At 47.6% G+C, this 25,570-nt stretch overlaps 2 protein-coding genes across 6 annotated transcripts in view; one reads left to right on the plus strand and one right to left on the minus strand.

Moving 5' to 3' along the window:
* The first annotated feature begins 592 nt into the window (after window positions 1-592).
* Window positions 593-7,192, plus strand: ssr1 (signal sequence receptor, alpha). 2 transcript variants are annotated; one of them, XM_035430689.1, is made up of 9 exons: window positions 593-812; window positions 2,236-2,348; window positions 2,640-2,736; window positions 2,858-3,120; window positions 3,484-3,560; window positions 3,923-4,001; window positions 4,168-4,261; window positions 4,827-4,841; window positions 5,403-7,192. In XM_035430689.1, the coding sequence occupies exons 1-9, from the start codon at window positions 743-745 to the stop codon at window positions 5,468-5,470; spliced, it is 876 nt and encodes a 291-aa protein (XP_035286580.1). In that variant the 5' UTR covers window positions 593-742; the 3' UTR covers window positions 5,471-7,192. The 2 variants fall into 2 exon arrangements, with proteins under 2 accessions (XP_035286580.1, XP_035286582.1); XM_035430691.1 differs by lacking the exon at window positions 4,827-4,841 and having other exon boundaries at window positions 594-812.
* Window positions 7,193-7,795: 603 nt separating this feature from the next.
* LOC118233845 (ras-responsive element-binding protein 1-like) overlaps window positions 7,796-25,570 on the minus strand; it is a 58,274-nt gene continuing 40,499 nt past the window's right edge. For all 4 annotated transcript variants that reach the window (XM_035429861.1, XM_035429859.1, XM_035429860.1 and 1 more), the window contains 7 exons: window positions 19,324-19,465; window positions 19,048-19,187; window positions 16,611-16,800; window positions 13,829-16,397; window positions 12,819-12,977; window positions 11,297-12,073; window positions 7,796-10,922 (listed from right to left, as the gene is read on the minus strand). In XM_035429861.1, coding sequence (XP_035285752.1) covers window positions 10,408-10,922; window positions 11,297-12,073; window positions 12,819-12,977; window positions 13,829-16,397; window positions 16,611-16,800; window positions 19,048-19,187; window positions 19,324-19,465 — 4,492 coding nt within the window. In that variant the 3' untranslated portion in view covers window positions 7,796-10,407. The remainder of the gene's footprint in view (window positions 10,923-11,296; window positions 12,074-12,818; window positions 12,978-13,828; window positions 16,398-16,610; window positions 16,801-19,047; window positions 19,188-19,323; window positions 19,466-25,570) is intronic.

A 25,570-nucleotide genomic window follows, 5' to 3' on the forward strand; every position in this document is an offset into this window, starting at 1 on the left:
TTTTTGTTTATTTCTTTCGAATGAAAACAAACTGGAATCCATAGCGATGTAGCGAGAATAACTGTTCAGCGCGATCTAGAGGGTGAAAGAGCATTAGTTTTCATTTCGTCAGATTAGAGGATTCCCTTGGGATATATTTAGCAAGTGTGCTGGAAAAGTCCACGCAAAAATGAATGAATGAATTAATTAATTAATGAGTGAATGGAAAGTTCTACAATATAATTTGCAGGCTTTAACTGTAACGCCAATAGTCCTTTAATATCCTGTCGACAGAATAATTATTTTTGTGTAGCCTGTGTAATTAGTTTTTTTTAAATAATCGAGAAACTGTGAAGCTTTTTGTTTTCTGAATAAAATTATTATTTTTGGCTCTGAGGTTTGCAGAGTGCGGTTTTCTTGAGTGTTTGGCCAATGTAGTTGCAGAGGTGTTCTTGACCAGCTGTTTTTTTTTATGTTTATAATTTTTTGATAAGTTATATTACGTTGGATGATTGTTCGACGCTGGGACAGTGTGAGAAATGATGAAATTGAAAAGAAGTCAGCCCTGAAGTGTATAAGAACGTAGTTCATTGGGAGTGAGGCAATGCTCTTCAGGAAGAAGGGAGGTCACTCAGAGACTAGCTCCCCGGATGAGCACTAGCCTATGCGCCATCTGTAATAGGAGCACGATCAGCTGTATGCTTACACAGTTCAGATTGTAGTTGCCACTGACAGGGGTCTGGTCAGATTTTGATTAAGAATCATGATGAAAATACTTCACAAATTACTTTTGCTGTTGTTGCTGGCTTTCCCGGCAACGATTCTTATGAAAGGTGAGTACCTCAAACGTGTTAACCAGCTATCCACTTTGCTTGTTTTATCTAGCTAGAGCTAACGGGCTATTTTTGACATGACATTTGTCGTTTCTTTGTGGGTGATTCTCTCAGAATGATCAGCTGTTTTTGTTAAATGGATGGTTTTGGCATAAACTGATAAAATAATTTACGAATACATTTCGTGGTTTATTTTAATGTAATGAAAGATAAAAACTAGCTTCCTAGTATACTAGACGGAAGTGCAATGAATCCTACCAGAGCATGGTAGAGCTAGCTAGCCAGGCAGCTAACGTTAGCTATTTTGCTGAAAATGTGGTCAGATTTCCCCAAGACTTATCAACTGTGACGACTTACAGTTGCTGTTTTAGCTAACATCTAAACTTGCATCTGTTAGTCAACTAAGTACCAATTGAATTGTGGTACAATTGTGCAATTTGGCACAATGTTTCACATTTAGCAGTGCGTTTGGGCTGACGTGTCCTTATACGATGTCAGTGGATGCACAGTGGTTGCCAAAACATTCCGCATGTTCCATGCCACTAGCTAGCTTTTTGGTTTGTGTTGTCTAGTTGTAGTGAGCCAGTTGCAACGTATTTTATGGTTGGTCATCTACTTGTTAACTTCCAAGCTATTTTAGCTGGTTGACAGAAAATCCCAGATCAACGAACATAGCATCAGTTAGCGCTAGCTGCTAATGAGCAGGACTAATGGCGCTAGTTACTGCTAGCTAGCCTAACGCACATTCACATGCCTTAGCTGAGGCCTGGTCCTCTCTACTTAGCAAGCTACTTAGCAAGGTTGTGCTATCTTTACTTAGCTAATGGGGCATGGTCTCCGCCTTTTAGGTAGCTAAGAATTGTAACGTATAGCTTGGTAAAGCTAGTCTCTTTAATCTTTTTATCTCGCAGTTTGCAGTTGGCTAGCTAGGTTTAATTAATTAGCTAGCTACTGAACTGCACTGACAAAAAGTTATAGGCTAACTGATTGACGTGATTAGTCTGTGTACGGGGGTCAAGATATCCGCGTTGTTCCAATCTCAGTGCAAAGTTCCCTTGTGCATGCATCTATTTAATCTATAGTTTCGAAAGGTAATGGAGAATCAGGACACAGATAACGGTGTACAACGGAATCTAGTCTTTAATCCTCTTTCTAGTATTTACGACAGACTATGTTATTAAATTAGCAGTGATGGGTGCTGGGTACTAGCGTTATAAGTAGAGTTTTTCTTTATATACAGTGACGTGAATCAAACGACCATATTTTCCCCCCTTATTTTCATACTGCATATTTTTTTAAATAAACATATTTATTGTTTATGATCCCAGTGTGTGCTAATTTTGTGGTCCACTGCACATATGTAGTTGGGCATACAATGATTGAGATTATTGCTACTGTATTTTTATTTGACTTCCTTATCCAGGTCCTTTAGTGGCAGCACAAGATGCAACTGAGGATGAGGAGGCAGCAGATGAGGTTACTGCAGAAGATGAAGATGATGAGGCTGAAGTTGAGGATGATGAGAACACTGAGTTGGTAATACTTTCCTCCGAAGATGCACACATGCATTGCCACCCTTTAATTTATTTACATGTATGTGTTGGTGTTAGAAATGGCTGGATTAGTGCTGTATTCTATGTGAGGGAATGTTTTGTCATGACTTCAGCACTGCTTGATTAAAAATGACTTTTGATGTGCCAGTTGATACTTGACATTGAAAGGTCACCGAACAATAGACTCCCACATTCTAACACTTGCATGGCAGAGCTCTGAAACCTGTTTCAACACTGGCTTTACGGTTTCTCTCTCCTGTTTGTGCACTTTTAGACGGAGGAGAAAGAAGAGGAAGAGGAGGAAGCCTCGTCAGGGGATGTGAAGGCTTCCCCCCACGCTGACACCACTATCCTTTTTGTCAAGGGAGATGGTAGGCCCTCCAGATGAAATTGCTTCCATATTTTTCACATCCTCGCATGTAGCAATCTTTTCCCAGCCCCCCATTCCCCCCACCTTTATCACTGACTCGGGATTCACCTCTCTCTACCTAGACTTTCCCGCCAACGACATCGTCAAGTTCTTGGTGGGCTTCAGCAACAAGGGCAGCGAGGAGTTTGTGGTGGAGTCCCTGGACGCCTCTTTCCGCTACCCCCAGGACTTCCAGTTCTACATCCAGAACTTCACGGCCCTCCAGCTGGGTACCGTGGTGCCGCCCCAGCGCCAGGCCACCTTCGAGTACTCCTTCATCCCCGCCGAGCCCATGGGCGGGCGCCCCTTTGGCCTGGTCATCAACCTCAACTACAAGGACAACAGCGTGAGTGGCGTGCAGCTCTGCTGTGCCCGGCCTTGCAAAGCATGGCTGTGTCGATAGCATTCAGAGTCACTTATCTAAACCGTTCCAATGCTTCGTTCACTTGCTCAGCCAGCGCACAGTGGGCGTTTCTCATTGCATAACAGACAAGTAGGCAACACAGTTCTCTTCCCTACAGTTAGGGGGAGTCCATGCACTTATCTCAATGAAGAATACGCTTGGCAGCGGGTTTTAAGGAAGCCTTGCTCAACAAGACAGATCCAGCTCTGTGGTGGTAGTACATGTGGATCTATTCGGTGGGCCTGTAAAACAGTGGGGCACTAAAGTTTGGTTACAGTCTTGACCTGCCATGTTGTGCTCTTTTAGGGCAATGTGTTCCAGGACGCTGTGTTCAACCAGACCGTGACCATCATCGAAAGAGAGGATGGCCTGGATGGTGAAACGTAAGCAACGGCCTTCGCGTGCAGCTTTCTGGAATCTAGCAGTGGCCTTGCAACGTTCAGCATAGGGGAGGCAGGCCAGTTATAACAGGGGCCTGTGATAGTGTACAAAGCAGTTACAGTAGGTGCTCTTCATACACAGACGGGCACACACATGGTTGCATCAGCAATAATCAAAGGCCATGAAGACTTTTACCCTTGTTTTAGGTGCTGCAACAGATCAAAATATTAAATGGTTTTCATTTTGGTAAACCATTAACAAATGCTCCAGAACTGCTAATAGCAAGTTTTCTTATAGGATTGCGATGCTAGACCGTTGTCCTGATGATGATACCATTGTGTAAAAATGGTTTTTGCTTCCTCAGGATCTTCCTGTATGTTTTCCTGTCTGGTCTGGGTCTGTTGGTGGTGGTTGGGCTGCACCAACTGCTAGAGTCTAGGAAGGTAAGAAAATACTCATACTCTCTTTCTTGCATACACATCCACGACAGACAGCTCCATCTCAGTCTGCGTCCCTTCGACACACACACACACACACACACACACACACAAATAATGGAGAAGGGGTTGTGAAATGGGGAGTAAGTGGCTGAATGTGGCAACCCTGCAGAGAAGGAGACCTGCCCCTAAAGTGGAGATGGGAACAACCAGCCACAACAACGTGGACATGAGCTGGATCCCCCAGGAAACCCTCAACCAGATCAGTAAGTCACAATCCTCAATGCAAGTCCATTTATTAGGTCTCATTTCAGTTTAGCACAAATGTAACCGCCTGTTGTCTCTCTCCAATGCAGTAGGCAATTGCCAGTGAATTTTTATGGATGTATACTGTAATGGCCGTAAGAGTGTTGAACTTAAGAGAGAATGAAAACAAAATGGCATCTCTGCTCCTCTCTGGTGGCACTGAAAGCTATCCTTATCTAAAGGCTGTATTCAATCTTTGCATGGTCTAAGCACTCTGTAATTTAAACCACTTACATTCTGTAACTACTCTGCAAGTCTCACCGACCTCACCACAGATCTGGCCCACTGTCCTCTGCAGTGAAGGCACCTGCATGTCATTTCCACTTCCTGTGCATCTGACGAAGTTCCTCTTCTTCGTTCATACATTGACTGGCACAGAAACTTTCTCCATTTCAATGCAGAGAATACAAATCCTTGTCAGTGGCTTGGTTGTGAATGTCTTGGTTTTTCCTCTTGGTTTTGCTGGTGATGCGGCTCTCTGTTCTGTCTTCCCTCGCTTCGCTCTCTTATCCCGCGGCTCCTCAGTGCTGAGCAGACGAGGTGAGGACCCTCCGTGCTCCTTTCAGGGTTGTGTGATAGTGTAGTGTGATGAGTGAGACGCGGCGGCGCTGTGCTGTTTGCGAACGAAGTAGCCGTTCGTGGGCTGCACACGCATTCCGACCTCCAGCATCGCCACGGGAACGCGCGTTGGGCTACTCCCATCATGCACCTCTGTGGCCTTTGTGCAGGGAGCTGCTCTAGAGTACAGTAGGTAATGATGACTTTGGGGAAAATCCTGCAGTCCTGCAATGACCCTCAGAAGTTAGACAGCTTGTTTATCATTTTTTTTCCTATCGCACCCAGAAGTTACCCCTATTTTTCATCCTGTCCTGATTTGGAAGGCCCATTTGTATTGCCAGACGAGTCTCATCGCTGCACCTCCTCTGTAAATTGTGGAGTGCACAAACAAGCATGGCCGTGCTGCCACTCACTGTTTTGTGGGCATTTAGTTTTACTGTGTTTTTTCTCATTTAAGAAGAACTAACATTGATTAAATGTCTTTTGCTGTGCGCTATGCCTGTCAGTCAAGGATTTGAACACGCCCCCATTTCTCCTCTGCAGACAAAGCCTCCCCAAAACGGTCACCCCGCAAGAGAGCCCAGAAAAGGTCTGCCGGCTCGGACGAGTGAGAGCGGCATGGCGCGGCGGTCACAAGCCGCCACGAGGCACCGGAACCTGGCAATACAATTCAGCATGCCAGCGAGGGGGAGGGGTCACACAGCCAGACATGCCCTTTAAGTACCACAAGCTCCACCCCTCTGGGAGGTAGCCAACACTACCATAATGGCAAAACTATAAGAAAAAAAAAACCAACCCATTGTATTGTAACAATTTGTTTTTCTTTTGGATTTTTTTTTTCTTACCCAAATATCCATTTCACTTTAGAAAATTGAAACCTGAAAATGCTTCCATTGTGAATTGTGTTCATATTTTTTTAATTTTGTAGATTCTGGTTGGTTCAGGGGGAGGGGTTTACAGAAAGCTGGTGCACTGTATAATATAATGAGCAGGAGGGGTGAAGCTCAGGGTTTTTTTTTTTTTTTTTTGTTTAGTTTTTTTTTTTTTGCCTCTGTCTGCAGTTGCCTTTTTCTTTGGGGGAGGTCATTGGGAAAGCTTGGCCTGAGATAATTGAGATTTTTATTTTTTTGTAAAGGTAGCATTTCGCAGAAAGCCCAGGAGCTTAGTTTATTTTCCTGCTTTTTTTTTGCACTGGTTATTGGCTGCACAAATGTTGGGGTAACGCGCGGGTGCTGCGTTTGTCGTCTGGAAACGCAGAAATGGATGGAGTTCCCTGCTCGAAATGCACTGAACCAGTTAAATGATTTTGTGCTATGCTCTTGTGATGCTTCATTAATTTGTGAATGAGTGTGATTGTCTTGAGTGTGTCCTGTTCTCTGATTGACAATGGAGGCTTTCAGTCCTTTTCAGACGTCTTACTCCTTGGCGGGAGTTCACTGTAAGCGTTCGGTCGGAATATGTTCCCCAGAAGAAAAGGACCAGTGTGACTTCAGGAGAGTCGTTTAAAATAAATAAATACAAATAATTTTAAAAAATGATTCTTTTTGCTGCAAACCTCGGAACGCACTGTAAAATGGGCTGAAAATTGTTCCGAATCTGCCGAGGGACAAACGCCAAATGTAAAAGTAGACTTTTGTGCACTCAGTCTGCGTAGATTTATGATTTATGTGCTGTGTATCTTGTAATTTGCGAGCCCTATTTGGTGGTGGAAATGTTCCTGAGGCGCTGGTATGATTTAAATGCAGACACTACTGAGTGAAGTGGCCTAGAACTATGAACATTAAAACTTAAGACTTAAAGGAGTGTAATACCATGGTTTCTTAGCGCTGTTGTGTGAATGACCTACAGTTGGGTGCAAACCCTTACCAGTAAGTGAATCCCAATTTGCATGAATTTGCTTTTATGTTGGTGTCATTTCATAAAGCTGAACATTATGGTCATTGGACTGTATTCATGCAGATTCTTTACTAAGCAGTTACAAATTGTGATTTAAGCCAATTATTTATTAATTGCCATTTTTTTCAGATTTAGCAATAGCTGTTTTTAATAGAACTAATCTTAGATTCCAGAGAACATTTATTCATCATGGGCCTGAATCTCCAACCAGTTCAGTTTTTAAAAAAAATTCATATTATGGTATAGACTACTAAATAGTTACATCATTTTTCATTACTCCAATTTCCCCAAAATTATAATGATGTTTTGCAGTCATTTTGAATCTAGATTTTGTTTTCCTGGATATTGTACAGTCTGATTAAAACTTTTGTATGTCTGTTGGCAGGGATGTATTGGTTTGATTCAGAAAATTGAAAATAAAGATTTAACTTTTCTCACTTTTTTGCATGTGTGTGATGATTACTTTTGGTATGCTTCAATCTTGCTTTGACTCATCCAAAAAACCTTGTAGACTGGTGGTTTTCTGTAATATTAAATTGCTTCTGACTTTACAAAGTAACAACAAAGATGGGAATATGAAGAGTGCTCATTTTAACAGAGATGGCAGTGCAGCATAATATACAGAAGACGACATACAGCCAAAAACGGCAGCGAAGGATGATTTAAACCAGACTAAAAAAAAGTGCTTACCTTGGCTCAGATCATGGTACAAACTATCCCTCATAGCTAGTCAGCTGCAGGGATTTCTTTTGCTTGCTTATTTTCAGCCATCATGCAGTTGGTGAACCATTTATGCAGGAAAAAGAGTCAAGGTAGTGAATTAAGTTGGTTCACAGGCGCATATATTTGTAGCTTACTCATATTTATTCATTTATGCGTAAGCTCAAAACTAGATTGAAATGAGAAAATTCTATAAATTAGTCCCCAGAACCTTTACGTCTAACAAAATGAACAAGCCTTTGTTGCAGTAACGAGTGCAGTGAATTTGTCAATAGTCCACTAGTAGCCGACTGCTACAAAAAAAGCAAACAAAGCAAAGCTTGTCTCACATTCTTCCTTAATATATTTTTATTAAATGATTTTGATACAGAACAGCTTCCATTTCTCAATTCCAAAGCACTGTACAATGTCGTCTGAAGGAGGAGTGAAGTACCAAGCGCTCGGGTCACCCTGAGCTGGCAGAATTGAAACCTGTCCATGTTGGTGGCTTTGTAGCAGCAGGGTAAAGTTCCCTTTAACAGTAAAACAGCCAGAACGTCCAATGGAGATTAATGTGGCCATTTTCTTTTAACAGCCTAACCCCGTTCCATCTCCCATTAAAAGAAAGAGGAGAGCAACACGCAAAATAGCATGGTAAAAGTAGCCATGTCAACTGAAACGAGGTGGGAGGCAGGGGTACACTATGTATGTTCTCTCTTCCCTCTCTAAATTCACAGTCAAGTGCTAAATGTAGTGATTGACATTTTATCATAAACCTGATGAATTTTTTTGAAACTCAGGAACATAAAGGGAAATAGTGTATATGCATATTTTGTAAAAGCCCTGAGAAAGGAAATCAAATCATTAAAGAAATTAATTAGAACAAATTAGGTTAACATGCAAAACTAGCCTATGATTCACCCACAGCTCAGCGCATACTTTTCACAGTTTTATATATATATTTATATATCCTCACATAGAGTTAAAGTAATAATAATAAGAGACCATACATTCTACCAACATAGATGAAGGTCTGCATAAAGCTTTAGGATCAATAGTGATTGTTGCTAATAGGAGTCTGCTGCTAGGAAACTAATCCATTGGACTCTCAACAGCAAATGTGAAAATAAATGGCTTCTCCACAGATTAGCTCTCACCACCCACTGGGTCCTCAATAAATACATTAAAAACAGTCCATGTGTTCATTAGGAGAAATTATTTCGGGATACACACATACACACAACAAAACCAGTGATGGAAATTTCCAAGTCGCAGTTGTTTTAAATGATTGTTAACCAACGTAGAGTTCAGCCTGAATTGCAGCAAAAATCAGAGGATGTGTTTTTGTGGGATTCTGGATAGGAAACAGCAGGGATTGAAACTCCACACCCACCAATCCATCCTGAAGGAAGAATGCTCATTTGTGAACTATGTGAGGTAGCATCCAATCAGACGGCTGCTTCCCCATCACATGCCCTACCCAAACCCACTGGTCTCTTGCATTGTTTATTCTCAGTATTGCTTCTTGCTCACAGTTGTGTCACTCCTCTTATATACTTTCGCGTTTCTCATGTTTCATTTTGGTTAGTGCCAGATTTGAGAATATTGGACTGGATACATGGATGGCTACCGGGCAAAACCACGCCCACTCTCTGGTGACGTGCAGTTTCCAGCAGGTCTCTCTGTACATTGGAGAATGTAGGCGCTTGAGGTTTGCTTTGTTTGTTTGCTGAGGTTCCGTTAAAAAAAGTACAGATATAAAAACCCAATCATCATAAACAAAATCCAGGCCAACAACTGGACTGGTGATTGTGGCCGAAATCCTCCTCACGGAAGGTTCTAGAAGGCAAGAGGCTAGGTTTCAGGAACAGCAGTGTGACAGTTCAAGTATGGGACAAAAACCTCCACAGGTCACTTTACTCCAGATAATGGGAGAGTGCCAGGAGTTCTGTCAAAACACATCAGGAGCCTAATGTAGGGCACAGAGACAGAAGCGGTGGAAGGCCTTGCAGAGGATGTCTTTGGGGTGTGAATCAACAACTGCGAGGGCTAAGAACCTCACACTGGTACCCATGGGCCAGAGAGAGTTAAACCTGGCAACTGACTGACCACTCAGCTCTCAGAACCAAAACCATTCAGGGTTTATAAACTGTAGGCAGCTAGAAAGACATGCTATAATTGCGATAGAGGAAAAAATAAAGGAAAAAAAAAACACTCCAAGGCAAATATTGCCCATATTTCTCTGTTATCTGGTAACAGAGAACACTCCTCACAATAACTCAGAGAGAGAGAAAGAGAAAGAACAGAAAATGGGATAAAAATACATTGTTTGGATTTTGTTGTAAAAATAGGGGACTCAGGAGGCTTAATTTACCACTTCTCTTCCAGTCTCTCTCATTGTCTCACAAACAAACCAGGCCATTTACTCAGTTCCAATGGAGATGAAAAACCTGTCAAACTGTGTGTTCTGAGCTGAGGACAAAAGGCAACATGTAGTCTTTAGGTGTTTTCCAGTTCTGTGATCAAATTTACTGCCTCTTTCTTCAGTTCTGACGGTGTTAGTTTTGCTGTCTTTTCAGCAGCTGAACGCTGAACTACGACCATGGAACATGTTTACCTCTTCTCTTTGTCAATCATACAGATCGCTGCAGTAAGTCACACATTTTTTGTAGATTTTTCTATTTTCAGTACATTTCTTTCAAAAAAGTTCAAAGAAATAATCATAAAAATTCTATGAAAAATAATATCATCCATTTAATGTAACTTGATTCAAAAGTAGTAGTAAGGCACTCGGAAGCAAGGTGGTCTTTGATTCTTTTTTGAACAATTCATTGCATTAGAAAGGTGTTTGGAGTATGGCACCATCTCCTATTCCGGTACAGTAGCTGTCGTGGCAATGTGACACAGCAGCACTGACCAATCAGCTGACTCCAAGGTGAAAAGGGGCAGGTCATCACTCCACCCCCACCAATGGGGGCTCGCCAGAGGGCACAAGGTGGTCCAGGGCGGGCTTGGTGTGGATCTCCAGCAGGCCTTGGATGTAGTCCCCTGCAGGCTCTGTGGTAGTGGGGGGGGCTGGCTCACCCAAGGGTTCCGAGGGAGGTACCTCCGTAGAAAGGGCGGAGTCTTGTGTCTGGGGCGAATTCTGCTTTTGGCTATCCCCGCTCTCGTCCCCCAGGTCACCTGACTCCGCCTGCTCACCGGCCTGGGACCCACCAGCTGACTCACCCTCGTTCTCATTCTCCGAGGGGGGGCTGGTGCTGATTTGGGTGGAGTCGCTCTCGCTGCCCGAGGGGCCGCTGGCTACCTCTTCCTCACTGCCCCCGCCTCTGGTTCTGCCCGCTCCTCCCGCCCCCTCGCCCCCCTCCTCGCCCCCACGGGGCTTCTGGTGGATGCGCTGGTGCCGCACCAGGCTGTGTTTCAGGGTGAAGGTGCGCTCGCACGTCTGGCACTGGTAGGGCCTCTCACCTGAGACGAGAGACAGAGAGAACAGACTCAGCACAGGGCTCACAAAGGACGTATGATGGTTAAGGGTGGGACTGCCTCTGTGCTCTTGAGCAAGGCGCTTATCCTGAACTACTTCGGTAAAATATGCAACTTTTTAAATGGTCTGTAGAACGTAATCTGTGAAAGTTGCTCCGGATAAGAGAGTCTGCTCAATGTTGAAAGTATAAGGTATTACAGTGCTGGTCAGCTGGCCATGTATCAGCATTGTACAGCCAGTGCTTTCCTGAGTGAGACAGTACGTTTACAATTAGCATTTATCTGCGTTAGAGCACGTGTAAATTATAGATCAAATTTTGCAGGCGGTACTGTGCACATAACTTACAGTCAATATTTACCTGTGTGAGACCGCATGTGTCTGGTTAGGTCTTGCAGTGACCAAAAGCGCTTGTTGCACACGCTGCAGATTTTCTTCCTCTTGTCAGCTTTGTTCCCGGCCCCTCCCACCACCTCGCCGTCGCCACTCTTTGATTCAGTGGCTCCGCCCTCCTCTTCACTCTTGTCTTCCCTGTCTTTGTCCTCTTCCTCTGAGCCACTGTCTGCTCCACTGCAGTTTCCCTCCCCCTCCACCGATCCCTTCTTTTCCTCTGACTCCATCTCCTCTACAAGCTCCCCCTCTGGGCTATGGGGCTCCTGGCTGGAATCTGATTGCAGAGATGCCTTCCTCCCTCCCTCTGTCTGGCAGTCTGACAAGTGCGCCCTCTGGTGGCGGGTCAGGGTGGCTGCATAGCGGAAGCTCTTTCCACAGCTCCCGCAGGTGTGCTTGGCCTCCTCCTGCAGACAGCTCTCTGGACCCACGCTGCCCTCTGCTGGCTGTTGCTGGTGCTGCTCCCCATCAGAGAATTTGAAGTCTATCAGCTTGCGGGCAAAGTTCAGGTCCAGGCTTTTGTTGCTCTGAGAATCTTCGTCATTTTCATCAGTGTTGCTCTCTGTGGTCTTTGGCCCTACGTGGACTCCCTGGCTCTCTCGCTCCCCCTGGAGGCCTGGCAGTTCTGACATGGTAATTTCTGACTGACCATCTGAGAAAGAACCCTGGGAATCAGTCGCTTCTTTCGACTCAGAAGCGGTGAGGTCCAGAGCTTCTCCAGTGACCGTGTCCGTATCCGACATGCTCTCTGAAACACAGACACAGACTTAGTCTCTGCAAAGACCAGAAATCACCGCCTTGATCCAAAAGAAATGATAGACACAAATGAAATCAATATCCTATCATGACCCCATCTTACAATGACAATGCTGTCCAAAGCGATGTTTATACATTATGCAAAAACAGTATAATATTCTGGCTTGTAGGTATGCCCCACAAAGCTCAACACACATTAACTAAATAAAATGCCACTGAAAATCCACTGGGTGTCAGTAGAGAACAAAACAAGGCTTTGAGATGCTTATTTACAACATAATCTACAGGTTTTTAATGGCCATACATTTTAACTGGGAGTTCTCTCAGTGCCTGAAACATAACCTGAAAAATAAATGCATTTTTCATAGCAAATTCACAGCCACACATACATCGGTTAATGCCATTATTTGTCTATGATGCAGTTTTCAAATTCCTATTGATCATAATTTTGCTTAAAGCCATTTTGCCGAGAACTGCTGCCCATAGTTTTGGACCTACTCATAAATTATTGACAAATAATTAATAGCTGAATTAATTTTGGCCTCTATAACTGTTATGCACATTAAGCACTTTTTCTTTTTTTTTTTAAGTTAACCTCCGTAAGTTTGCATAAAGCATCTCAGAAACAGTGAGACAAACTTGTAATTAAAAAAAAAAAAATCAGTGACCTTTGACCCATGAATCATGGCAGCAGCATAAATGCCTCTCTGTCTTGATTGTGTGCTGCGTAAGCATACCTGCGCTCTCATGCGACCCATCATCCTTGGCTTTGCCCAGGCCGCCGTTGTGTCGCAGCGTGCGATTGGCCACCCCGTGCTTCCGCAGAAGGTGCCTCTCGCAGTTGGACTTGGTGGAGAAGAAGGCATCACACTGTGGGCAGGGGAACGGCTTTTGACCTGCAGGACATGCATACACACAAAACGTGAGCCACAGACCAGTGGGCTAACTTCTGCAATCGGGAAAACTGCCATAATATATACGGTACACACAGTACCATTACCCTGACAGACCCCATGGCCAGAAATGCATATTTTAGACTGAAATAAGCATTCCAATTTAAGAACATGATGCAGACATCTATTCACAGTCATAGAAACTTGCCTGGAATGCAAAAAAAAAAAAAAAATGTACAGGCCGTCATGCTCAATTCTTATGAAAACATTTATATTAACTCTGACTTAACACTTCAGATGCAAAAATTATGCTCTTGCCCAGTACCTAGTAGATAGTACAGAGGAAACACATGCAGTAATAACCAGTCATATAATTTTATTAGGACATGCAGGTGGATCATGACTCCTACTTAAATGTATAACATTTTCATAAAGGCAGACATTACAAGATCAGATAATGACAGTCTGCAGTACGCAATACCACTTCAAATGTAACTTTTTAACCAAAGTGAGCAACATGAGACTATATCTTCCTTTAATCACTTCACAGGCAGTGGTTTACAGTATCTGCCTATCAGTGCCACATCTTTCTTCACAGAGTTTGAGCCTGCCAAAGAAAGCCATCAGCTGTCAATGATTAATAGTTTTTCCAAGTGAAGTATCAGCAAGGTGTGTGTGTGTGTGTGTTTGTGTGTGAGCGAGAGAGAAATAGTCTGAATCTTTGACCACTTTGATTATCCCCATACTGCCTGCCTATCACTCTCTCTCTCTCCCTCTCCCTGCCTCTCTCATGCTCACACACAGACATGCAATCACACTTGCACTCTCCTACCGGCTGAAAAAGTGTGTCTCACCTGTGTGTGTGAGCATGTGTCTCTGCAAGGAGCTGGCCCAGGGGAAGACACGGGGGCAGTAGGGGCAGGTCATTTTCTGCAGGGAGTTAGAGTAGGCATTCTTCTTTCCTTTAGCCTGCAGGCGCGACTGCTTCTCCTCCTGACCCTCCCTCTCGTCCTCGCTGGTGGACGGCCGCTCCCCCTCCGCCTTCCCAGGAGCCAGTGAGTTGGGGTGCAGATATGGGCTGAACTTGTTGGCGTCCGTGGTGGCCAGCATCTTCTCCACGCTGGCGAATTCCCCGCTGGACTCCAGGTCGATTCCGCTGCCCGTTCCCAACTCGGCGAAGTTGGGGGGCCTCTCTTTGCTGCGGCAGGGTCGTTTCTTTCCCCTGTTCTTGGACTCTTCTGGAGACGAGCTGTCTGCCGAGGCGTCTGGGCTGCCCGCATCCGCAAGCCTCTGCTCCCGCCTGGACAGCTCCAGGTCGGCATGGAGCCCTTTAAATGTACGACTCTTTTCTGGCGATGCTCCCAGGCAGGGGCTGCCAGAGACACCCTCCCTCTTCAGCAAGGAGGGAGCGGCTGACACGGAAGAGATGATCTGGGCGATGGAAGCCAGGGGGGGCAGCTCCTTGCTGGAGGCGGAGGTCGGTTTAGGCAGGAGGGGCTTCAGCCGGAGGGGTCGGCCAGCGTTCTGGTTGACGCCATTGAGAGGGGAGGCCACGGGGTAGGACAGCTGGTAGGCTGCGGACAGACCGGGCTTCTCCTGAGGACGGGGGTCGTCAGAGTTGGGAGAGGCCTGCTTGTTCGTGACCTCCGTGGCAGTGGCCTCTTTCTTCAGCCTCTTTTCCGGCTTCTTGGGCATGGAAAGGTCAATGGGCTCCATGGAGCTCTCGTACAGGTAGAGCTGAGAAGGATACGATCCTTCCAGCTTGATCCCGGGTGAGACCCCTGTGCTTCCCACTCCAGCGTGGCCCTTTCTGGAGAAGTCCAGGGGCTGGTCTGTATCTCTGGCATAGAAGCTCATGTCTTCAACCTTGACGGTCCGAGAGGCCACGTTGGATACCTGGCCGTTTTGGGTGGGGGGGTTAGCTTGAGGGGTCACGACGGGCAGCAGGGTGACAATGTGCTCCTCTATCTCCCGTTCCTGCACCTCTGGATGCTGCTTCAGCAGGTGGTGGATGCAGTTTCTCTTGGCCAGGAAGGCTGCCCCGCACTGGCGGCACTCAAAGGGCTTGCGCTGGCATCCGTTGTGGGTTCGAAGGTGGATCTGCAGGGCCCGGTAGCTCTTCAGGTTCTCCCCGCAGTAGCGGCAGGTGGTGTCCCCGGCGCTGGCCGAGTCCAGCAGGTCCAGGGTGGTGGCGCCGACTCCGCCCGCACTGGTGGTCACGTACTCGATGTTCTTCTCGATCTCCTTGCGGGAGTTCTTCATGTGCTTCTTGCGCAGGTGGCGCTCGCAGTTGGCCTTGACGGTGAAGGGGTAGTGGCAGACGCGGCAGACGTAGGGCCGCTCCCCGCTGTGGGTGCGCAGGTGGCGGATCAGCGTGGCCTTGTCGGGGGCCATGTAGTCGCAGATGTTGCACTGGTATGGCGAGATGCGCAGGTGGTAGCGCATGTGGGCCTGCAGGACCCCGGAGAAGGCAAAGACCTGGTCGCAGAAGCGGCAGGGGTACTGACCCGGGCGTCCGGCTTTCTTCCCTCCCGCTTCCACCTCTTTCTCCTCGCCTACCTCCTGCTTGATCTTCCGCTCGCCTGCGCCCGCTGGCATCATCGTGTCCAACATGCCATCCACCTCCATCGGACTCTTCTCCAGCTCCTGTCCACTGCCTAGGCTGCTCGAGGATGAGGAGGAGGACTCCCCAGGGCTCTTCAGCAGCTGGTTGGTGGGGGGAGGAAGATTTGGGCTGATGCAGCACGGGGAAGCCTGCTGGGCGCTCATGAGAGGGGGCGGGGTAGAGGCGGCCATGTTGGTACGCGGGGCTACCAGGGGCTTTGGTTTCAGGGGGGGCATCTGCTTGCAGCTGGACTGCGTGGGGTTGCAGGGGGCCTTGGACAGCGGCGGCAGGGTGATCTGGTTCGCCATCTTCAGGATCTGCTGGATGTCGGCCAGTTCCAGCCCGGTCTCACCGCAGAAGGGCTTCACCACCATGCCGCCATCCGGCTGGACGATGAAGGGCTGCAGGGACAGGAAGTTGAAGGCACCATTTTGGGTCAGGCCCTGGATGGCGGTGGGGTCCAGCAAGGGGAGGCTGAGCCCGTCAGCCTCCTGAGGTAGACTGGACGTGGGCGGGTCCACATGGATTACCCGAATGCTGTCCAGCACCGCTTGAAGGGTCTCTTCCTCTGTGGGGACAGGCTTGACCTGGGAGATGTGCTGAAGACCCAGGGACTCCATGAAGCTGGCCTTATCCGCCACAGGGGGCGTGTCCTGGCGAGAAGTGGGCGTGGTGTTCTCCTCTGACCCATCCTCAGGGCTGTGTGTGGCCAAATGCAGGTCCAGGGCAGACTGCAGGGGAAAGGCTTTGTTGCAGGTCTCACACACAAAGCGGTGGAACTTGCTGGTGCTTCGCCGCAGGTTTGTTTCACACCAGGCCTGTTTAAAGCAAAAACCAGTTTAAACCAGTTTAAAAACAGGCTGAAATCAAGCACACAACATAATCAAGACCACATTTTAAAAAATTCAAATTCAGTGTAATTCTGTTCAGAAAAAATGACCATAATTAAACGCAGTCTGTTGTTGGACTTAATCTGTGGTTGCATTTTGCAGTCAGCAGGTGTTGCTGAGGTGCTGAGGACCAGGGCTCACCTGGGCGATGTGGGGGAACTTGAGGCAGGAGAAGTCGATGAAGGCCAGGTCGTTGAAGCCCAGGGGGATGGAGGGGTTGTTCTGGATGAAGGGGCGCCCAGAGGGGTCGGTCGGCAGCAGCTTGTGGATGACCACGTTGTGGCGCAGCAGGCCCCGGTGCGTGCGGAAGGTGAGGCAGCACTGGTCACACCTGAGGGGGAGGAGCCTTCCCGTCATATCCACCTATCACCAATCACCATCACTGTCTTCAGCATCACCTGAGCTACGAACATCACGGCTACCACCCGCAAGGTCACGTTCCATGGTTGCTGTATGAAGTACAACGTGTCGCTAACTTTCACATCATCCTCCCAGATATGAACACAAACAGAAAGAAGGACCCCTTTCCCTCCTTCACTCCCACACTCTCTTCATCTGAAATACCTTTCAAAAGAAAGAAATCACAACACATATTGATGATTTTATTATTTTTTTTAATAGCACAAGAGGCAGATATCCAGCAAGTGGCTGTGTCAGGTGTGAGAGAGGCTCAGCTTAGCCGCAGCGCTCCACGCTAAGCGAGTCAGCTGTGTATCCTCTGCCTCTCACTCTGTGGTGACTGTGACACTGCTGCAGGGACGTGTCTATCCACAGGGCCCTAATCTGCCTTATCATAGCTCACTACAGGGCAGGGGCAGGGAATGCTGGGATAGCTAATCTCTGGAGTCACCCCCTCCTGCCCTCTCTTTAACCGGACATGCTCTCGCTCTGCTGGGGAACATTCAGCCACTGGCGTGAGCAGTATCCACTGGGCTGGTTTTGTGATTCCGCCTAGCCACTATAACATGTTTAGCCTTGCAACAGGGTGCTGTATCTATTTTAGGGTAATATATAACTGTAAAAAATATATATAAACATATATTGCTATGTTATAATGGCCCGTTATGCTTTACACATACAACTTATTGTGCATACCCCTCTATGTGCATGTGTGTTTACACACAATGACTGCAGATGTGCATATATGAGTGTCCATAATGACTCTGTGTATGTGTGTGTGTGTGTGTGTAAGTATCGTGCGTACAGCATGTCCAGACTCACAGCTCTTCAGTCTATTTTAGGATTAACGCTCCTCGTTCAGTCCTGTCACCTGTAATTATCCCCAGGAGCTCTCCCCCCCCAGATTACCCTCCTGTCCGGCAGGCTCGATGCCGTGGCGACAGGACCTCTGCTTCCCAGTAGCCCTGCAGACGGGCCCCCTTGCCCCAGCGAAGCGCAGCTAGCATCCTCTTAGCTGACCTACTGCTGCCCGTGTTATGAAACAGGATCAGGGCTAAATTAGCCGCTCTTCAAAAATAGCGCGTCGCTGCAACTCACAATCAGCCCCCCTCCCTCCATTCCACTTCCACTCTTTTATTTGATACCCCCACAAACACTTGTTTATAAGTTTTACTAGCGATTCAGAGAGGGGTCTAGGGAGGTGCCAAGGTGGCTGCGATTCACAGCTCCACCCACCCGCGCTACGCCCAGGCCAGTGTCCAGCACTATGAGTGTTAATACCCCCTCCAAAAAAAAAAAACCGTCCCTCCCCCATCTCCTCTGTTTTAGCGGTGCTCTCAGCCAGCACAGTCGACTGACCCGGCCCCCCCACCGTGACACCCCACGCCGGTGGAACTGAGGAATGACGGACAGCGTGTCTGACCGAGGCGCGCGGCGGCGCGGCGCCTCCCCCCCCGGCTTCAGCGCCGGCGGCTCCGCGGACGCGCCGGGGCCGATGGGCCGTTGCGCCGGCCGCGAAAGCCCTCGGCGGGAAGCGGCGGATTAACGGCCTGGGCCCGCCCTCGCGACGCCTCTCCCCACCGTTGGTATGCGCTCAGCCGCCCGCCCGGCTCGGATATATTAAATTATAACCCCCGCTGCACAAAGCATGCTTCTGTGGGATGCCCCGGCTGTCTCCTGGCAACCGTGGAGACGGTCCTGAAAGCCCCAATGTCTGCCCTCCCCCCGGCAACAGGGCTGGGCCACCGCAAAACAAAACGCCACACAAAGCTGCCCTCCCGAGCTCAAGTGTCCAATTGTGCAAACAGGGACTAAAGAGTGGATTTTTATTCCACTCCTGCAGTAATGGACGTACCTTCATGCGTATGACAGAACAAAGCTCATCAGTATAAAGAAAGGACGTTATGCATTTGAAATACATGCTTCTCCTTTTGTGGTTGAAGGCAGTGCATTTAAAGTTTTGGTCCGCCGCTCTTATGGACTTACACCCTTTGTCGGGGTAGAAGGAACAACAGATAGAACCGTGGAAAGTTCTGGAAGGCTGAGGGGCTATTCCTCCAGTACAGACCAATCAGAGACTGTCTGAAGCCCTGGAACGACGTGCACTCTATGTGTGGAATTGGGGCGGGGGGGTGGGGTCCCATCGGTGAGCATGTATGTGTTTCGAGATGTCCCGTACCTGAGAGAGGCGTCTGGGTGCGTCTCCATGTGCGACTCCAGTTCAAACTTGCAGATGAAGGTCTTGAAGCAAATGGGACAGTGCAGCTCCTCCTCCCCCTGCACAGTGTTCCTCTTATCCCGCAGGCTGTCATCAGAGGCCTGGAGCAGACAGGCAGGCCAGCGTTAGTCACTCTCTCCTGCCTGTCGCCCTCCTGGTGGGGGGCATGGACCAGACGGGGCCAGGGAGAGGGGCGAAAGCCATTGGGGATGACGGGGGGAGGTGGGCGGGGCATACCTTTTTAATGGGCGGCTCCTCGCCCTGATCTCCATCGTCCTCCAGGCTGGGCTTCCTCTTGGCGGAGGGGCGTCGCCGCTTGATGGGGGAGGGGGGATTGGAGGCCATGATGCTTGGGTCCTTGTCATGAATCTTCATGTGTCTACGAAAACACATAAGAAAAGAATGCCTATAAACCCCATCCAGCACTCTGGTAAGCCGCAGTACACCGAAACACCAGTTATAGGTGAGTCATGCAATAAACAATGAGAAACAGCCAATCAATTCCCCTTATTTTCAAATCTCCCAAAGCTAGTTCCAAGCTGGAACACATACAGCTTGTTTAAACAGGAGAATATTAATTTAACAGCAGTTTGAAGCAAACAAGCAAAGTGTCCAAGAACGGACTTTTAGCTCACAAAGCAAATCCTGCAGGATTGATCAAACAAAGATGCATGGGGCTAAATTAAGCCTCAGCCCTGTGATGTCAGACCCGCTGACACAGGCATGGCAGTGCTGTGAGTCACAGCAAACCCATTCACACTGCTGCAGAGTCCCTCCGGGCTCGGCTCCGGCCAGATCGACAGAGCTTTGGACTGAGAGGGTTCCCCTGCGGTGGAGTCCCAGCGTTGGCCCACAGGTATTACACCAGGGCAGAAAGAGCCCGTCTGCGGCCGTACCGACACGCCCTGTGTGGGGAAAACTGGCCAATGCAATCACGTCCGCTGACTGGCACAATTTCAGAAGCACGTGCAGGATGTACCACACATGGGGAGGTGTCAGTGGCAGAGGCATCAGCCACTTTTAAAATCACGCAAGTCACCTACGCGCCCCACACTGCTTTGCCCTGCGTTCAGTTGCATTTCGTGGGACTCCATGACTCGGAGCTGGAGACATATTCACGGAATATTGCAGTGTGTGTGTGCATGCATGCGTGTGCATGTGTATACGCGCATGCATGTGCGTGGGCGTGTGTGTGTGTGTGTGTGCATGCATGCGTGTGCATGTGTATACGCGCATGCATGTGTGTGGGCGTGTGTGTGTGTGCGTGCATGCGTGAGTGTGGGCTTGTGTGTGTGCATGTGCGCGAGTACATGTGTGTGTGTGCATGTGTGTGCGTGTGTGTGTGTGTGTGCGTGCGTGCGTGTGTGTGCATGTGTGTGCATGTGTGTGCGTGTGTGTGTGTGTGTGTGTGTGTGTGTGCGTGCATGTATGTGCATGTGTGTGCATGTGTGTGTGCGTGCATGTGTGTGCATGTGTGTGCATGTGTGTGTGTGTGCATGTGTGCGTGTGTGCATGTGAGTGAGAGAAGCCCTTTGCTTGCTTGGCATCGCCTCCCTCCTTTGTTTGTGACACTTTGCCTGGGACGTCCAAGTCCCCTGGTTGGCCTCTGAGTCTATATTTAACCGGCTGTCTGCGTAATGGTGCAAGACACTGGGGGGGGAAGACATGGCGTAAATAACCACACCACCTACCCCACCCCCCGCCTTCTCTCTTTCCTTCCCTCTCATTCTCTCCTATACCCCCCCCCCCCAACACTTCCCTTCTTAGAAAGGAGGCTTTGCGACAGTGACACACTTCAGCTGCCGTGTTGTGTCTAATGGGTGGGGGGGGGGGGGGGGCAGGAGAAGAGACAGGGGTGGAAAGTGGGAGGGAGAGAGGGAGAGAAAACCTACAGGAGAGGAGTGAGGGAATGGAAGGGAGAAAAACAGGGAAATGAAGGAGGGAGTGAGACGTGTAGAAAATGAACGAAATTAGATTTGAATATGCAAATGAAAGAGGCCGTGGGACATGGATTTGCATGACTCCTCGTCCTTTATTTCGATAAAGCTTCTCAGGGGGGCAGGTAAGGGGGGACTGGCCTCTCTAAGGGGTCCCTACTGGTAGGCCAAATACCGTCCTCGATCTGAAACCACCCATTGGGTTTCTGTCCTTAAACAATCTACAATATAAATCAGACATACTGTATGGTAAACTCTACTTTGTGTGTTTATGTGTGTGTGTGTGTGTGTGTGTGTGCGCGCACATTCGTGCGTTTGTACATACATCAGACATGGCAAACTATGTGCTCATGTTTGTGTGGGCATTACAAATAAAGCTTGATGTCAACATTTCATTTTTCAATCCTTTTTCATTTACAGAGAAAATTTATTTCAAAGGAACTTACAGTAAGTATATGTGTGGTGGAATGACAATTGAGACAGGGAACTAAGGGAGCCCTTCACCTTTAAAAACAATGAAAAATGCTCCCTAAAAGCTTCCCACAATCACTTTGTCTGTCTCCCTCCCTCCCTGTTTATCTTTCTCTCCCTATCTCCATTCTTCTGACTCTCTTTCTCTCTCCCTTTCTCTATCCCACTAAGGAACAAATGCAGTGAGAGGAGAGATTAAATCAAGTGAAACTGAACAAAACGGCACACAGAGACACGCTGGGGCATGTCCCCCCCCCCCCCCCCTCCTCCGCCTCCCCCCCCCCCCCCAGATCTCCCGTCACCTGCAGCAAAACAAACTTCTAACCTGCCCTTCAGGCTCCAGCAGGCATGTGACTCTACGCCTCTCCGTGCTCCCGTGCTTACGAGAGGGGGAGACAGACAGCGCGTGTGACAGAAGAGTGTGCAGGGCGGTGCGTGCGTAAGAGTGTGAGCGCGCGAGTGCACGCGTGTGTGCACGTGCGTGAAGCGCCGTCCAGCCAGCGGTAAGCTGCGGGTCGCGGTTTTCACTCTCCTGTTAGATGGTTATTAAAAGCGGGCAGAGCGCTGGACGCCCATGTATGGACCTGACAGGCCACGGCCTGCTCTCCCTTGTCCCTCAGGCCCCCGTTGCCCTAGGATACGCCGCCATGCCAGCGTACTGCAATTGGATGAACACAGCCTTTTAACTTACAATTATTTAACCATAAATTAATGGAGGGTTGGGGGGGGGGGGGGTAGGGGGGTGTTGCAAGAGGAGTGTTAATGACAGGGTCTTTCAAAACTGTCCAGTGAGGTTTTCTCCTATGAAGCTAATAACCAATAGGAGCATGAGGCACTAGACAAGAGAGCTTTCTACAACTTTCCCAACAAAATTATGCAAAATCATGCAGCATCATTTGAGACGTGGTGTGTTACTTTGCCAGGAATATTTTTTGTGGTGGCAGAGCTACAGGACAACTGCCAGTGCCTTATGGCCCACTATCCAGGCCTAACATGGACCGGAAAACCTGGTTTCTCTCTTCCACAGCTTTGCAATTACAGTTTGCACTGATCCTGAAATTCTAATGCAATACATCTTCATGAGTGCAGAGGGTGCTGTGGATCTGGTGCCCTTATTATTTGCTTTGTCATATCAGGACCAGCATGTAACCTTTGGCAGCTTCCTCCATTTGGTCGCAGGGACACTTCATCTGTTTGAGGCATTTAATAAAATACACAAAGACATAAAGGGATAAAAAACTAAAATTAACATCCCCATAATGCACTGCTCTGGCAAAGAAAATTGCCACCTATTTCCAGTAACAGGAGCAGTTTACTCTCACAATGTCTCCATCAGGTTCAAAACCTGTGCACCCATTCACAGTGAAAGTAGGAAACTGCTTATAATGAAACCAGGCCATGTGCACAAAATTTGTTTCCACACCAGTTAAGTATAGTACTCCTTAATGATGAATGTGCTTGACATCTCACACATATTCCTGAAAGTAAAACATTAAGTTATAATAAATAATACATTTAAAAAACCTGCAGAATAATACATAGTATTATCATACAAATAATAATTAAAAGCATAATTCCACTCTGTGGTATGGGGTGTTTTTTTAAAACTGGAAGATAACAGAGGAGGTATAGTGCTGAAGGACCACGAAATGTCTTACAATGCAACCGTCTTTATAAATACACACACACACACACACACACACACACACACCTCCGACCCCCTCTGCCCTGCCTCCTCTTCCCGCCTCCATCAGGAATGTCAGCATGCCTGAACTACACAGGAAGCAGGAAGGTGCTCTACAGGCCAGAAGCACACACACACACGCACGCACACACACACCGACCCTGCCACTGCACACTTACAGAAGACATCACATAAAAGGTCTCCTGAGCAACCCTCTACTCCACCTCCCCCCTTCCTCACTGCATGCTCTTCCTCTTCCTCCCTGGGTGATGCGGAGTCACAAGGTGGGCCGGGCCGGCTGGGCAGGAAATGGCTGTTTATCTCCAGCATCGGCTCGGCCTGCTGGGCCCAGATACCATTACAGACGGGGAAGAGACCGAAGCTGTCTTCCCACTTCCTGCTCTTCCTCTCTGCCAATCAACAACCGGCACATCCACTCGCCTCCACGAAGGACAGCTCTGTTTGCCCCTTTCACAACCCACCCACCCACACACACACACACACACACACACACACACACACACACACAGATACAAAACATACACACACACAAACACACAAACCCACACGAATATATGTAACACATGCGCCCAACAGCACCATTTATCTTAGGGGAGCACTCCTCTCCCACTCTCCTGGCGATCTGGCAGTCTAAGACTAGGTGCAAACATGCAAGATTAGACTTTTTCCCACAATAGAAGCTTTCTCCCAAAACCATACAGGCAGCTGAAGCTTTCACCAAAGCTGGACAAAAACAGAAGTCAAAATAAGCACTTACTTGCACAATAAAATGTCCAGCGTCGATTCAACTCTAACAAAGTACATCTGAGTCCAACAGAGACCACATGTACTCAGTTAGAGTTGATTTAACACTGTAAATTTTACACTGTGGATATCCTTCCACTTTAAAATCAGGGCAGAATGTGTTGCAAATGAACTGTATTCTCTGAATGCTTCAGTCGGCGCATCATGACACTGCAGTAAGGTCAGAGGCATGCTGGGAATGCGGCCGGTCAGAAAAGTTAAAGTTACACTGACTCCTGTTCATGTTTAACACTTGTGAGCAGTCAAGAGCCAAAGGCTCTGCTCAGAAAGCACAAACCACTGTGTGAACGGTGACCTCACACGCCTTGTAGCTCTGTAATGTGTAATCCGATCTAAATCTTTTGTTGCCACGAACCGAAAACATCTGCAAAAGACGAAAAAAAAAAACCGAGGGATTTCCTTTTATTCCCAAATCCTAGCTCTAAGCTCGTGTATAAAGCCTTAGAGGTCTGGTATGCTGTTAGAGTCCATTCTCAATGGACCAATGTGACAGGAAACCCCTAAAGCACCTTTATTTCGCAGCAAATTCTGCCATAAGATCGAACCTGCTTCATCAACTCAACAGTTAATGTGGTCGCTATGGCAACCATGAACAATGGCTGCGACGTAAAAAAAACAAAACAAAATAAAACCTGAATGGATCCTTGATTCTCACTGTGATCCTAGCAACAAACTAAGACAGTACCATCAATAACATCGCAGCTACAAACGACACCCTCACAGAGTTATAAAGGCGCTATACAGAATTTGGTGATATTCACAGTTCCATCAACTCCTACAGATGCTCTCCTGTTTCGTAAGGGATGGGAGTGAATTGCCTAGCACTGTCCGTAAATCTTATAACACGTAGACTTGTTCCCGCTCGAACTACATTAGGGCTCTGACTGCACCACACATTTGTAGTGAATCATCAAGCTGCTTTCAAACATGTTATCAATCTGGGAGAGAAGCTAAAGAAACACAGCCAATAAAAAAATCAGCTCTGAACTGAGACCGAGGCCTTTGTGTTCCTTAGTAAGAACCAGGGGCCGATACAAACTACAGACACAGCCCTCAGGAATGCCTGTCACAGTCAGAGGCGTTTTGATAATTACACTGTGAACGTCATAAAATCAGCTTGTAGCTTTGAAATTCAACAGCAAATGCACCAAGCGATAGCTCAGTGCTAAAATTCCGCAGTCTGCAGAAGAAACGCCCCCGTCAAACTTTAATAAAATGAAATCAAAGTCAACGCAAACCGTCTCGTACACGTCCTCAACACCAGTTCGTTGCAGTGAACTGGCAAGTTCGGCTGTGCCACCAACCCGTTTTTAACTTCAGGTCAATCATAAAGCCGGTCGCTGTGGTGACTCAGCATTTCATAATAAATTTAGGCAGGGCTACTTTGTTTCAAGGAACAAAGAACTTCAAACTTCATTTCAAAGTGCAATACAATAAAATGAAAAAATTCCACAATAAGCAATTCATTACATGAACAGTATTTTTGTGTCTCTTGTGTTAAAAAAAAGTTAATTAATTTTTAGCTTGAGGCAATCCAAATCGCTTAGCAAATGGACAATTGGGCTTT

This window comes from Anguilla anguilla, chromosome 8, assembly GCF_013347855.1.
Source record: "Anguilla anguilla isolate fAngAng1 chromosome 8, fAngAng1.pri, whole genome shotgun sequence".
Lineage (NCBI taxonomy): Eukaryota > Metazoa > Chordata > Actinopteri > Anguilliformes > Anguillidae > Anguilla > Anguilla anguilla.

What these genes read in the sequence shown, in the direction of transcription:
- ssr1 (XM_035430689.1), top strand. Translation starts at nt 743, where the DNA reads ATGATGAAAATACTTCACAAATTACTTTTGCTGTTGTTGCTGGCTTTC. An exon ending in TCAACTACAAGGACAACAGC is followed by an intron (nt 3,121 to 3,483) that starts GTGAGTGGCGTG and finishes GTGCTCTTTTAG; the next exon opens with GGCAATGTGTTCCAGGACGC. An exon ending in GATGGCCTGGATGGTGAAAC is followed by an intron (nt 3,561 to 3,922) that starts GTAAGCAACGGC and finishes TTGCTTCCTCAG; the next exon opens with GATCTTCCTGTATGTTTTCC.